The 16,083-nt window shown below is 43.7% G+C and overlaps 1 protein-coding gene and 1 long non-coding RNA gene across 2 annotated transcripts in view; both read right to left on the bottom strand.

Moving 5' to 3' along the window:
- The window catches only part of LOC118401564 (GRAM domain-containing protein 2B-like), a 29,144-nt gene extending 13,062 nt beyond the window's left edge, over positions 1-16,082 (bottom strand). Inside the window, exon 1 of the mRNA XM_052475334.1 lies at positions 15,942-16,082. Within this exon, the coding sequence (XP_052331294.1) occupies positions 15,942-16,033 (92 nt within the window). The 5' untranslated portion in view covers positions 16,034-16,082. The remainder of the gene's footprint in view (positions 1-15,941) is intronic.
- On the bottom strand, positions 6,815-8,300 carry LOC127910678 (uncharacterized). Its single transcript, XR_008075732.1, has 3 exons — positions 7,373-8,300; positions 7,215-7,293; positions 6,815-7,056 (listed from the first exon to the last, which is right to left on the bottom strand). It is a non-coding gene; the product is annotated as an uncharacterized LOC127910678 (long non-coding RNA).
- Position 16,083: the final 1 nt, after the last annotated feature.

The raw sequence follows: 16,083 nt of genomic DNA, 5'->3' as shown, positions 1-16,083 counted from the left end.
ATTTGGTTTGTCACCAAAAGCACTCAAACTTTTACAGATGCACAATCGAGAGCATCCTGGCGGGCTGTATCACCGCCTGGTACGGCAACTGCTCCGCCCACAACCGTAAGGCTCTCCAGAGGGTAGTGAGGTCTGCACAACGCATCACCGGGGGCAAACTACCTGCCCTCCAGGACACCTACACCACCCAATGTCACAGGAAGGCCATAAAGATCATCAAGGACAACAACCACTCAAGCCACTGCCTGTTCACCCCGCTATCTTCCAGAAGGCGAGGTCAGTACAGGTGCATCAAAGCTGGGACCGAGAGACTGAAAAACAGCTTCTATCTCAAGGCCATCAGACTGTTAAACAGCCACCACTAACATTGAGTGGCTGCTGCCAACACACTGACTCAACTCCAGCCACTTTAATAATGATAATTGATGTAAAATATATATCACTAGCCACTTTAAAACAATGCTACTTAATATGTTTACATAGCCTACATTACTCATCTCATATGTATATAATGTACTCGATACCGTCGACTGAATCTTGCCTATGCCGCTCTGTACCATCACTCATTCATATATCTTTATGTACATATTCTTTATCCCTTTACACTTGTGTGTATAAGGTAGTAGTTGTGGAATTGTTAGGTTAGATTACTCGTTGGTTATTACTGCATTGTCGGAACTAGAAGCACAAGCATTTCACTACACTCGCATTAACATCTGCTAACCACGTGTATGTGACAAATAAATTTGATTTGATTACAATTTAGCAAATGAACACTGGAGTGATAGATGTGCAGATGCTGATGTGCAAGTAGAAATACTGGTGTGCAAAAGAGCAAAAAAAGTTAAAAAACAATATGGGGATGAGGTAGGTAGATTGGTTGGGCCATTTACAGATGGGCTGTGTGCAGCAATCGGTAAGCTGCTCAGATAGCTGATGCTTAAAGTTAGTGAGGCAGTTATAGGTCTCTAACTCCAGCAATGTTTACAATTCGTTCCAGTCATTGGCAGCAGAGAACTGGAAGGAAAGGTGGCCAAAGGTGTTGGCTTTGGGGATGACCAGTGAAATATACCTGCTGGAGCACGTGCTACAGGTGGGTGTTGTTATGGTGGCCCGTGAGCTGAGAAGGCAGTGCTTTGCCTAGTAAAGACTTAGATGGCCTGGAGCCAGTGGGTCTGGCGATGAATATGTAGCGAGGGCCAGCCGACGAGAGCATACAGGTCGCAGTGGTGGGTGGTATATGGGTCTTTGGTGACAAAACAGATGGCACTGTGATAGCAAATTGGATGTAGTCTGAGTAGAGTATTGGAAGCTATTTTGTAGATGACGTCGCCGAAAGTCGAGGATCGGTAGGATAGTAAGTTTTACGAGGATGTTTGGCACCGTGAGTGAAGGAGGCTTTGTTGCAAAATAGGAAGCAGATTCTAGATTTAATTTTGGATTGGGAGATGCTTAATTTGAGTCTGGAAGGAGAGTTTACAGTGTAGCCAGACACCTAGGTATTTGTAGTTGTCCACATATTCTAAGTTAGAACCGTCCAGAGAAGTGATGCTAGGTCGGGCGGGCGGGTGCGGGCAGAGAGCGGTTGAAAAGCATGCATTTAGTTTTACTAGCGTTTAACAGTGTCCAAGAAGGGCCAGCTGTATCCAGAATGATGTCGTCTGCGTAGAGGTGAATCAAGGAATCACCTGCAGCAAGAGCGACCTCGTTGATACATACAGAGAAGAGAGGTATAATTAATTACTAGGACCACTGCTTACACCCATTGTATAGAGTTCTTTTGTAAACCAGTTATTTGATTAAGTGTTGAGGGTTAAGGGTTGTCAAGAAATATGGGTGTATAAACCCCATGTACAGTGGGTATCATAAGTATTCAGCTCCTTTGAATGTTCACATTTGGTTGCGTTACAAAGTGGGATTGAAATGGATTGGTGACTGTCATTGATGTAGACAAAACAGGCTCCTCCATGTCAAAGGGAAAATAAAATTAAACAAATGTTCACATACTATTATTTATTCACTAAATTAGTTCAGGAGTAAAATGTGGCTTAACAAAAATCACATAATAAGTTACATGGAATCCCTTTGTTAAATAAGGGTTGACATGATTTTTATTGACTTCCTCCATAAACTCATAAAAAAGAAGCGTCCCTTTTTCAGGACCCTGTCTTTCAAAGATAATTCGTAAATATCCAAATAACTTCACAGATCTTTATTGTAAAGGGTTTAAACACTGTTTCCCATGCTTGTTCAATGAACCATAAACAATGAATGAACATGCACCTGTGGAACGGTCGATAAGACACTAACAGCTTACAGACAGTAGGCAATTAAGGTCAGTTATGAAAACCTAGGACACTAAAGAGGCCTTTCTACTGACTGAAAAACACCAAAAGAAAGATTCCCTGGCTTCCTGCTCATCTGCATGTGGCCAGGGCAATAAATTGTAATGTTCATACTGTGAGACGCCTAAGACAGCGCAACAGGACGGACAGCTGATCGTCCTCGCAGTGGCAGACCATGTGTAACACCTGTACAGGATCTGTACATCTGAACATCACACATGCGGGACAGGTACAGAATAGCAACAACTGCCCGAGTTACACCAGGAATGCACAATCCCTCCATCACTGCTCAGACTGTCCGCAATATGCTGAGAGAGGCTGGACTGGGGGCTTGTAGGCCTGTTGTAAGGCACTGATGAAGACAACCGACAGACAAGTCATTCAATTATTGCGTCGGAGCTTCTAGAGTGTGCGGCTCTCCTTTAATTTTTCAAGGCAGGCCCTCAGACATCACCGGCAACAACGTTGTCTATGGGCACAAACCCATTGAACTTTTATACTGTATTATTGACTGCATGTTTGTTTTACTCCATGTGTAACTCTGTGTCGTTGTATCTGTCGAACTGCTTTGCTTTATCTTGGCCAGGTCGCAATTGTAAATGAGAACTTGTTCTCAACTTGCCTACCTGGACCTGACAGGACTGACAAAAAGTGATCTTCACTGACGAGTCGCAGTTTTGTCTCATCAGGGATGATGGTCGGGTTTGCGTTTATCGCCAAAGGAATGAGCGTTACACTGAGGCCTGTATTCTGGAGCGGGATCGATGAGGAGTTGGAGGGTCCGTCATGGTCTGGGGCGGTGTCACAGCATCATCGGACTGAGCTTGTTATTGCAGGCAATCTCAACGCTGTGCGTTACAGGGAAGACATCCTCCTCCCTCATGTGGTACCCTTCCTGCAGGCTCATCCTGACATTACCCTCCAGCATGACAATGCCACCAGCCATACTGCTCATTCTGTGCGTGATTTCCTGAAAGACAGGAATGTCAGTGTTCTGCCATGGGAAGCCCAGATCTCTCATGTCTGGGACCTGTTGGATCGGAGAGTGAGGGCTAGGGCCATTCCCACAAGGAATGTCCAGGAACTTGCAGGTGCCTTGGTGGAAGAGTCAGGTAACATCTCACAGCAAGAAATGGCAAGTCTGGTGCAGTCCATGAGGTGGAGATGCACTGCAGTACTTAATACAGCTGGTGGCCACACCAGATACTGACTTACTTTTGATTTTGACCACCCCTTTGTTCAGGGACACATTAAATTTCTGTTAGTCACATGTCTGTGGAACTTGTTCAGTTCATGTCTCAGTTGTTATGTTCATACAAATATTTACACGTTAGGTTTGCTGAAAATAAACGTAGTTGAAGTGAGAGGACGTTTATTTTTTTGCTGAGTTTACATACAGTGCCTTGCGAAAGTATTCGGCCCCCTTGAACTTTGCGACCTTTTGCCACATTTCAGGCCTCAAACATAAAGATATAAAGCTGTATTTTTTCCACGCTTTATTTTTCAGTTTTTGATTTATTTAAAAAGTTTGAAATATCCAATAAATGTCGTTCCACTTCATGATTGTGTCCCACTTGTTGATTCTTCACAAAAAAAATACAGTTTTATATCTTTATGTTTGAAGCCTGAAATGTGGCAAAAGGTCGCAAAGTTCAAGGGGGCCGAATACTTTCACAAGGCACTGTACATCAGGTCCCTCAGTCATGTGTTGAAGCACAGATTCAACTACAAAAGACCAAGGAACGTTTCAAAACCCTCAAAGGGCAGTGATTGGTAGATGGGTAACAATAACCAATCAGACATTGAATATGTATCTCTAAACATGGTCAGGCTGTGGTTGATGATTTAAACCACCCAGAAACAAAAATAGTCTTCTGAACTGTTCTGGACAGAAAGGAAATTGCTCAGAGACGTTACCATGAGATCATTAGTGATTTTAAAACCGCTACAGAGTTCCTAGGCTGTGATGGGAGAAATATTAAATCAACATTGTAGTTACTCCACAATAAATGACCTAAATGACAGTTTGAAAACAACAAAAGAATACAAAAATATTCCAAAACACTGCATCATGGTATGGGTATGCTTGACACATAAGGATAAAATTAAACGAGAGATGGAGCTAAGCACCGGCAAAAAAAAAAATATAAAAAAAAATATATATATATATTTTTTTAAATAACTGCTTCGGTCAGCTTGCCACCAGACACTGGAAACAAATTCACCTTTCAGCAGGACTCCTTGGCGGTCCTGTATTCACCTTGCCCATTATTACTTTGAAAATAATAGAAATTGGCAAATATTGCACCATCCTGGTGTGCAAAGCTGTTAGAGACTCACCCAAGACAACTCACAGATGCAATTACTGCCAAAAGGTGTTTAACATTTATTGGCTCAACAAAAAAAGCCCTTCCCGTAATCGGGACGGCAGGAAGCCTAGTAGTTAGAGCGTTGGACTAGTAACCTAAAGGTTGCAAGATCAAATCCCGAGCTGACAAGGCAGTTAACAAGGCAGTTAACCCACTGTTCCCCTGAACAAGGCAGTTAACCCACTGTTCCCCTGAACAAGGCAGTTAACCCACTGTTCCCCTGAACAAGGCAGTTAACCCACTGTTCCCCTGAACAAGGCAGTTAACCCACTGTTCCCCTGAACAAGGCAGTTAACCCACTGTTCCCCTGAACAAGGCAGTTAACCCACTGTTCCTAGGCAGTCATTGACAATAAGAATTTGATCATGATCAAATGATCATTCTTGAAAAAACAAGAATGATCATTTTTGCATTGGTAGTTGTGGATAGTGGTAAAATGCATATGATATCTGATCTATAAAACATAATTATCATTAAAATAGAGAAATACAGATCCTAACCTTAGCGACCCAAGAGGAATTATAATGTTATATATATATATATATATATATATATATAGTGCCAGTTGTGAGAATCAAACATCTTCAAATCACTTCCATTTCAGAATGTAAGCCCAAGTCGAATCCCATAAAGGCAATCATAGGACAGAGTTGATATTTTCTCTCCAAAGGACATAAATAGAACATAGAAAATAGAAATCTCAATGGAGTTAGAATACAAAAAAAACTAACAAAAAACACACTAGACGAAGATCAACGTAACATGACAAAACTGGTCTCAACCTGAATCGTGAATGTCTGTGCAAGAAGTCAAAATAATTTGCCTGAAAAGAATTATACAATCAAATGAGTAAACTGCCGTCTAAAGTCTTACCCGTTCAGACGCAGTCTCCCAGATGACCGAAAACTCATATACCTATTCATAGCAAGACCTTATCGGAATAAAAGCACACTTCAATCCATTATGTGCCGTCAGTCAAAACAAAACAACAGTTGAAAACGTAAAAGGTCCTCTTTTCTTTCCAACACTGCTGCAATGGAGTGTTTTTTTCTGAGTGACTTCTGAACCAGTTCAGTCTGGCCATATCCTTCAAGTGAAAGCAGTTCTATTACCTAAAGGATGTGGCTTTGTGTTGAAATGGTGTGACACTTCGTAGTGGGTGACGTAAGCCTAAGGGCCCACGCCTCCTGCACTTAGTGGCGCAATGCACAGGTGGGGACATGTAAAAACCAAAAAAAAAAATAGCCCTTCCCGTAATCTAAAAAAGTTCCACTAGCTCAGAGTGGAAATGAATGAATTACAGATCCTTCTTATATAGGCTAGCCTGTGGATCTCGTTTAGCTTGAAGACATCTTGTTCAGGGACAGTCTGAGAAACCCAGGGAGGTGTACCCGAATACCCGAGATCCAATCCGGACCCGAACAGGTCCAAATCAAGAATTTGAAATAATGTCACGGGTCGGGTACGTGTCGGATCTGACTGTCACGGGTCGGGTACGTGTCGGATCTGACTGTCACGGGTCGGGTACGTGTCGGATCTGACTGTCACGGGTCGGGTACGTGTCGGATCTGACTGTCACGGGTCGGGTACGTGTCGGATCTGACTGTCACGGGTCGGGTACGTGTCAGATCTGACTGTCACGGGTCGGGTACGTGACGGATATGACTGTCACGGGTCGGGTACGTGTCAGATCTGACTGTCACGGGTCGGGTACGTGTCAGATCTGACTGTCACGGGTCGGGTACGTGTCAGCTCTGACTGTCACGGGTACGTGTAATTTGAACTGAATTGTACATATCCAAACTCTACTGCTGCAGTAGAACCAGATACATTTGTATAATTTATGCTGCTGCTCTTGCTTTTCGTGAGAAAGGTGCATGTAGTTTGTTGAGCAAAAAAATTCAAGAGTTGTTCTGATGAATTTACTCTGTCACACCCCCTTCCATTACATGTCATTTCCTTGAAATGCATTTAATAATATTTCAACGATTTCCACCCACGCAACTCTAAATCCTGCCAAGTGAGTCCCGTTTAGAAAACCGGTATCAAATTAACCGTTGGTGACAGACATGACATACCAGCATTGTCTATGTGCCATGGTCTACCTAGTCCTGCACTGGTTCCTTCAGGACATACATCCTTAGCTACATGACATACCAGCATTGTCTATATGCCATGGTCTACCTAGTCCTGCACTGGTTCCTTCAGGACATACATCCTTAGCTACATGACATACCAGCATTGTCTATATGCCATGGTCTACCTAGTCCTGCACTGGTTCCTTCAGGACATACATCCTTAGCTACATGACATACCAGCATTGTCTATATGCCATGGTCTACCTAGTCCTGCACTGGTTCCTTCAGGACACACATCCTTAGCTACATGACATACCAGCATTGTCTATATGCCATGGTCTACCTAGTCCTGCACTGGTTCCTTCAGGACACACATCCTTAGCTACATGACATACCAGCATTGTCTATATGCCATGGTCTACCTAGTCCTGCACTGGTTCCTTCAGGACACACATCCTTAGCTACATGACATACCAGCATTGTCTATGTGCCATGGTCTACCTAGTCCTGCACTGGTTCCTTCAGGACACACATCCTTAGCTACATGACATACCAGCATTGTCTATATGCCATGGTCTACCTAGTCCTGCACTGGTTCCTTCAGGACATACATCCTTAGCTACATGACATACCAGCATTGTCTATATGCCATGGTCTACCTAGTCCTGCACTGGTTCCTTCAGGACATACATCCTTAGCTACATGACATACCAGCATTGTCTATATGCCATGGTCTACCTAGTCCTGCACTGGTTCCTTCAGGACATACATCCTTAGCTACATGACATACCAGCATTGTCTATATGCCATGGTCTACCTAGTCCTGCACTGGTTCCTTCAGGACATACATCCTTAGCTACATGACATACATGAGTGGTCACGAATTAAGCAATAAGGCCCGAGGAGGTGTGATATATGGCCATTACACCACGGCTAAGGGCTGTTCTTAGGCAAGATGCAACGCGGGGTTCCTAGACACAGCCCTTGGCCGTGGTATATTGGCCATATATCACAAACCCTGAGGAGCCTTATTGCTATTATAAACTGGTTACCAACGTAATTAGATCAGTAAAATGACCCATGGTATACCATGGCTTTCAGCCAAATCTGAATTCAGGGCTTGTACCACCCAGTTTATAATTGTCAATATGCCTCGCACTAATGTATGAACTGCCAATTATACCACAGGCACACATCACTTTCAAAAAGCATTAGGCCTAGGTTATATCAGATAGCAATAAGGTGTTGTATAAAACATAAGTCACGGACAATTACAAAATTGTAGTTGACTGGAAAACTACTTACATCACGCACCATGTGACAGTTACGTCACCGGGATGACATGATCAGCTCTGTATAAAGGCAAACAATGACCAGCAAAACCTCCCAATAGTAAAACACTTAGCACTGTTACAGGAACACAGGTTTTATGGTTTCCCTTTCGGCTGCTTACAGTCCAGGTAGAACACAGAGAGCAGGATTCCTCAACGAGCAGCCAGCGGGCACAATTTGGTTTCATTCTCCCCCCCCCTCCCCCCCCCCACAATGTTGTGAGCAAAACTTATTTTAATTGGACAGAAGACTAAAAACACCCGTGATTTTTTGGGGAAATCTGTTCAAGTTTTATCATGCATAATAGATGCACATGATCGTATACAATTTGTTTGAAATTATTATGTTTTAGTCAGGCTTCTTGCGGTCAATTTGCAGTCTTACAAATGATTTGTAATTATGCCCCCCCCGGCAAGAAAACACATGTTACGTATAGGCATTAGTGAAAACATACATTTCAACATTTCTACCTCATTGAGGAATGTCTGACAATTAGATCATGCCAGTCATTGCGTTTTTCTATAAACAAAAATGAGGAAGATGAGAATCTGATCGAACCGGCCCCGGCTGTGGTACAGAAGACAGAACACATGGGCCAAGTCTCAAAGCCATCATGGGGATGGAATGTGCATGCCAAGATGGCTGAACTCTCAGATCCTGCCACGTAACGTGTGCATGTTTAGACAGCTGAACTCTCAGATCCTGCCATGTAACATGTGTGCATGCCTAGATGGCTGAACTCTCAGATCCTGCCACGTAACGTGTGCATGTTTAGACAGCTGAACTCTCAGATCCTGCCACGTAACATGTGTGCATGTTTAGATGGCTGAACTCTCAGATCCTGCCACGTAACATGTGTGCATGCCTAGATGGCTGAACTCTCAGATCCTGCCACGTAACATGTGTGCATGTTTAGACAGCTGAACTCTCAGATCCTGCCACGTAACATGTGTGCATGTGCTTATTTGGAGTGTTGGCTGGCAGCCAGTCACACAGTACTTGCTGGCTACACTGTTTGTTGTAGAGGCCTTCCAAAAAAAAAATATATATACACATGTTTGCTAAGTTTGAGACGAGAATCCACCGCACTGTAGCCTACTTGTAACACGTGGTCAGTGAGGTCCAAATCACAGAATACAATAAAAATGCAACAGCCAATGAAATGCAGGGGGAATAACAAAGTCAAGCAACCAATTTGCTGCATGCTAGAAGTTGTATAAGGGAAACTGCAGTCTACTAAAGTAATCCACATTGTCATACAACAGTGTTTCCCCCATGGTTTCTATGTCCTCTATATCGGTTTAGCAGCAGCCCACCACCCAGAAGCACTTTAAAAGATCAGGGTGATGACCTCCAAGGTAACGAGCTTGTAATCCTGGAAGTGTAGCCAACCCGCTGTATGCCCCCAAGGAAGTCACCAGCAGATCACTTGAGGCCAATAGGATGTGATCTAGAGGTGGTTCCGCTCCCTCTGGGACTGGACTTCGTCCATGGAGGCCATGACTAATCCTGGGCCACGGTTCAGCAATCAAACGTTGTTGAACGTCGCAGATAGAAATGCCACGATTTATAGCTGATGCTATTCCTTATTCTACACGTCAGAGGCACGTTTGTTCTACATAGCCTATTTCTATCTGAACTTTTCAAAACGTTGCGTCCTGCGTCCTGGTGGTTGGAGTCAAGGAAGCTGCTTGGCTAAATCTGCAGTCGACACAGAGTGAGAAAAGTCATACTCACGTAAAATGGAACAGCATTGATGGCATTCACTCACACCTTGATCAGTCCAGAATATAAACAGGCAGTGAGTAGGCTGTGACAGGTGAAGAGGATAAAGAGCCCTACCTCGCCCCATTCCCTGCACGGCCACAGTCTGCAGCATCCTGGTCATACCACTGGCTGTTTCCTCTCTCCATGATCAGCCAAGCTTGTCCTAAACCACCTTTTCTTCAGCTGCTACAGAGAGAGAGAGAGCGCCCGCTGGTCTGAGCACAAGCAGTGTGTGTGTGTGAGAAAAGGGAGAGTACTTTTTGCTCTCTGCTGAACCCGGGAGCAACTGCAGACAGTCAACGGGTGTAAAGGTCTCTTTTACAGCTGCAGTTCAAAACAACATTGAAGGGTAGGAAGAGAAGCAGCACACAGAGAGAGAGAGAGAGAGAGACACACAGAGAGCACGAGAGTGTGAGAGAGAGTGGGGGATGAAAAAAACAAGAGGGTTGGCCACACTGACCCCGCTCATATTGTGTCACCTGGCGTTACCTTGGAAACAGCTGACATTGGGAAGGGAAGAGTGTGAGGTGTGGAAGTAACACCAGCCTCTATTCTCACCACAGCATGAAAATGACTTCAAATGACACCGAGTCACTAAAATGGCAGTCAAATTCAAAACGACTCAAGGGGATGGTGCTACAAAACAACCAGTACAATGAGTCCAAGGAATCAAAATACACATGGACAATGGTGCCGGTTAGAAAAGGACACCTTTCAGAGGCATGAGTTCAAATTAAGCCCGTAGGTGGATCCAAATTTGAGTCTTCAGGTTGAACGCACTTCTTTAAAAAAAATGTTTTACACTTTTGGGAGTCACAACTAATGTTGGTGGTGGGGGAGATAATAAACATTGCCATCTGTGTTTTCAGGAGGACACAAGGAGAGGTAGCCACTTGGGGCTGAGGCTATAACTTAGCGACTCATTCTCACACCTTAGACACTAGCTGATCCCAGAGACTGCCAGTCATTCAGCCAATGCTAGTTAGCAAATTGGTCCAGAAACTACCTTTAAAAAATGTAAAGACATAAATTGTATTCATCAGTTAAATCGGACTCTGGGTAAGAACAAAAAAGGCACAAAAAAAATAAATAAAAAAATCTCCCTTTCACCTTAAGTCTGCCCACGGATTGCCATATTTAATAACACCTCCTGGACAGAGATTCCACAACGGCCAGCAGTCTTAAATTAGCCCTTTACTTCTCCTACTTTCTAGTATGTGTAAATCCACTTTTATGTGCCATTTAGCAGACATGTTCATCCAAAGCGACTTATTCATGCATACATTTTACATAGAAGTGGTCGCAGGAAACGAACCCACTACCTCAATGTTGCAAGTGCCATGCTCTACCAACTGAGCCACAGAAGACCACTTAACATAGACCACTTAACAGGCCTTGACTGTGAAAGAGTCAAATGCAAAAAGGTTACTTTTCTAGCATGAATTACATTTTTGCATAACGAAGCGAGTTGTCAAGAGTCTCTTTCACAGTCCTCAGTAAAAGGCCTGTTAAGTGGTCTCTATCTCTCTCTCTCTCTTGTGGTGGACCACAAAGAAGCAGATTGGCCTATCAGCTGAAGAGCTCTTCCTCATCAGGCCAATTCAATGACATTTGAAATTGAAAAGGACTTCACACTTGCATGTCAAAAGGCCAGTTGTTTGCTTTGGCAACAAGACAAACTAAAATATGGTTTAAACTCTGAGTCGACTCTTTAGGGCTGCAATGTTAAGCAGGGTGGCTACTGACCACTTCTCTGCTGAAAAATATACATAAATAACACATTAGGCCAAGTCGACACACAATTTCACCTGTGCACACATTGTACGAGCTTGGACCAACAGCACCTTTATTTTACCTTTATTTAACAAGGCAAGTCAGTTAAGAACAAATTCTTATTTTCAATGACGGCCTAGGAACAGTGGGTTAACTGCCTGTTCAGGGGCAGAACGACAGATTTGTACCTTGTCAGCTCGGGGGTTTGAACTTGCAACCTTCCGGTTACTAGTCAAACGCTCTAACCACTAGGCTACCCTGCCGCCCTCCATCCCTATCCACTTGATTTCTGCCTTCATTTGTCCGCTTCAGTTTAAAATCACTGGGTACGATATGTATTGGCTGCTGTGGTCACACAAGGAGGTGAGAGGGCTTATCGCAGAACAGCTCTTACCATTGCCATTCCCAGCCATTATACATGGGGTTATGTATGGGACGGGCAGGGCATCACAGAACGTAGCGCTAACATTTTGAAGCTGAGCCATTCTCGTGTGCTCTGCCACACAGTACAGTCATATCTGACTAAGATCATAAAATGGTGTCAAATTCTCCAACCTCGTCAAATACAAGACAGGCAACATTATTTCACAGAAAATAAATGTTCCTTGAGATTTGTCCGAGTTAAGTGATGAAAAGTAGCTAACAGTTACTGCTCTCATATGTTCACTGAGCAGAGCAGCCCAAGCCGAGCCGTTGCTATGGATACCCAGACTCAGTTCGCCATGAGTAGAGCGCATGCAGAGCAAGCTGTGCACAGGGTGCGAGTGAGAGAGGCACAGTTAATTAATTTATCCTCACAGAGGAAGTTATTTCTGATTTCAGCAGGGACAGACAGACCTTACAATTGATAGAAGCATCGAGCCCAGGTAGGGTCTGAATGTCGCAGGCATGGGTAAGGCTCAGTCTTAAAATGTATGCCCGTGCAGGGCTCTAACCTAAAACACATTTCCGGGTATCAAACAAAACACCAGGCCTCCCAATAGAAGCGGGCTTTGAGATGTGTGAATGACAAAAGAAAGTATCTATTAATATCAGTTTGTGCAGATGGGAACAGATCTGGTAGTACACTATCCTCATTGAGGTGGTATACGATATCTCCTCAAGTCCGCAAAAGCAACTGCATTGCATAAGCTAAAGTGTGGACTAGATAGGGGCATTTCAGAGCAGCAAAAGTTGTCCCACGACTCCACGAATGGTGGTCCTCAAGAGCTTTGACAGATGCGGTGGTCCTCAAGAGCTTTGACAGAATGGTGGTCCTCAAGAGCTTTGACAGATGCGGTGGTCCTCAAGAGCTTTGACAGAATGGTGGTCCTCAAGAGCTTTGAAGAAAAAAAAAAAAAATGGTGGTCCTCAAGAGCTGACAGAAGTCAGGCTTTAAACTGCTTTGAATGGTTTTCTTTGACAGATGCGGTGGTCCTCAAGAGCTTTCAGAATCAAGAGCCAATCAGCTTTGACAGAATCAAGAGTTGCAGAAGTCCCAAAGCTTTGACAGAAAGAGCTTTGACAGATGCGGTGGTCAGACAGGAAAAAAAAAAAAAAAAAGTCCAGTCAGGTAAACTGGCAATCTCCTGCCAAACACAAAACTTGTTAAAATAAATGGTTTTACAGTGCACCGATTAAAAGCAAGGGAAAGTACAACTTCCAAAGCTTTCACACGTGGCCATACATCAATATGTTGTACGAATAACTAAGGTTAACAGAACTATCCAAAAGCAGTTTTTGTTCAGCCTAATCTAAGTGCCACAAGGGCAAACAAACAGCACAGTTCAAGTCAAGCAAATATGCCAAATCTACTTTTACATCCCAGTATTGAGCAAGAGCAAAACAGTCAACTAATCAAGTGATGTGAACAGAGGCCAGCGAGGGTTCAAGGAGGGTGCAGCTTTGCTCTGCAGCAGACTGGTCCAACAGGACAAGGCAGGGTGCCAAACAACGTGCCGTCAGGCCCAGCCGAACAATGTGTTTTGGGAGTGTCATACCACCCCATGGGCTCCTGCCACTTCCTCCATGTTCAGCCAACACAGACAGAAGGAAATTCTTCCAGCAGAGCCTCATGATAGTCACACCACCAAGCAGGAAACTCCCACCTGGCTCTCACACCATGAAAGTACAAAAATGAGTATATCAAAAACCTCAAGAGTTAGGCTTAGCCTTAAATAACAATAATTCAAAGGTTTGGTTAAGTCCCCTTAGTCTGGTAATGTAAGCCTCCCCTGGTTGTGAGCCACCTAAACACCCCCAGGTTCCTATTGGCTCATTCTTCCCCCTTTCCTCTCCTCTGTAACTATGCCCAAAATCATTGCTGTAAATGAGAATGTCTTCGCAGTCAACTTACCTGGTCAAATAAAAAGCACCTCCAAGGAGCCAGATGGACACCTGAGGAGAATTTCAATTACATTTCCTTGATTGGTCACGTCTTCTCTCCTTGCCTCCTCCTCAAAACCCATTGGATGAGAAGGTCACAGGGGCAGGACCTCAGACCTTCTCATCTAATGGGTTTTGAGAGGGAGGCGAGAGGACCAGAGGAAATCAAGGAAATCCGATTGAAATTCTCCCCTGGACTGCAGCCCCTCCCCATCTATTCCCAGCTTCAACGTAGGACTATTTGAACTTCAAAACTTCGCATCCTCCCTTAGACAAGTACACATTGTTATAACTGGACACTAGAGGACCTGAGAGATTACCCCGACCAATGTCACGTTCACATACCAGTAACAGTGAAAGAGATCGCCGAGAGGGTCAGGGATAATAGGAAATCCAATTGTTTTCCGGGGGACTGGGGATGGAAAGTAACAGGATTTCTATTCTATGGGGCTTAAACGGTGATGTGCAACAGCCGTGATGTAAAAAGGGAAAGACCACCTGTGGTTGACCCTTGACCCTTGGGGACAAAAAAAAAAAGATGTGTTTCCATTGAAGATTTACCCTAAAGACTCAGCCCTTTCTGTTTATATATACACGGACCGGCAACCGGGTCTCGTGGCTCCGGCAGACATGCCCTGAATTGGGGCCAAGCATCCAGATTCTTTAACCGACATTTACATAACGGTCTGACTGAACTTTAACACCTTGTCACAAAGAAAATGTATTGAATGATGCAGAGATGGTTGATTCTGATAGCCACAAGTCAGTAGTGGCACACTGCTGATTAAAACAATAACACTAAAGCTGACATTAACATAAAAACCCCGGTGACACACTGATGTGGGGCTGAGTCTCAACAGAAAAGAGAACAGGTCTCCTGTGTGTGTCCCCTGCTGTGACATCGATCCCTACAGTCTCTGGTTATTCGCAGAGCAGGATCATCACCGACATCAGCAGGAGAAATAAATAGTGTTGTCATTCTGATCCACATAGAGGTGCAGGAGGAAGATGAGGTAATCGTGTTTTCCGCTGTGAGAGAGGCAAATGAGATTTACAACTGTTCTGAACCTGAGCATTGGAAGATGCAATAGCATAACAATGTAAGCTGTCAATTTTCATAAAAATAAAAACACTCAACACATACCCCGTTCTGTTAACAGTGGTTTAAAGTTTATATTATGGGCCTATTTTGAATGTAACGATACTCACTTTCCTTGACTGTAGGCTTGTGTAATTTCTGAGTTTGGCTAGTTAAGGTGACAATGATAATATGAAGTCCTGAGTGTAAAAAGTATTCCACTGCGACCTAATTAAAGCATAACATCCAACACTAGCTACATTTATGCAGCACAGCCAGCCATTTTTAATCAGGAAGCTCTATGCATCAAGATATACGATGTTGACGCGCGCCGTCGGTCCAGCTGTTTGCACAACGAATGCTCCTTTGAGACACTACAGACAGCTGACGAGCATTTATTTGTGAGACAGTAACTATGATTACCTTTGAAATGTGTTCAATAAACAACTGTAGTGACATAGCTAGCTATGTCACCTAGGATGTAAGTAACTAGCAAGGCTTGGTTTCATAACAACCCAGTTAAACATCGCACAGGGCTGTGTATATGCACCGCTTGAGGAACATAAACGACTCGTGCAACAATAGTAATAACTATATAAAGCAATTCAGTGCACGTGCTTAGTGCAATGATACAACATGTCTAGTTACGTCATTGAATTCAAAACGTTGATATTAGCTAGCTCAGTTAGTCTTTTATAAGAAGCGGATAGCCAGCTAACGTTAGTCAAGTTAGCATATGTTTGTTTGCACATCCACCCATTGGTACAGAGCGCTATAAAGCTGGGGCTAGCGGTTTTTTGTAGAACAGTTAGTTAGTTAGGTTATCTATCCTTACCTTTCTTTCATGAAGTGCTTGATTCTAACGATTGCCTTTTCATCCATCTTCCTCAGGAAGGTTTTCAATCGATCTGTCCGGTTTTCAAGCATTCTTCTTCCAACCGGTGTTCGACTCCAAAACCCCGCTCCACCAGAGAAGT

This window comes from Oncorhynchus keta, chromosome 22 (genome assembly GCF_023373465.1).
Source record: "Oncorhynchus keta strain PuntledgeMale-10-30-2019 chromosome 22, Oket_V2, whole genome shotgun sequence".
Classification (NCBI taxonomy): Eukaryota; Metazoa; Chordata; class Actinopteri; order Salmoniformes; family Salmonidae; genus Oncorhynchus; species Oncorhynchus keta.
The sequence above is the reverse complement of the archived record's forward strand: the minus strand, read 5'-3'. Positions and strand labels throughout refer to the sequence as shown.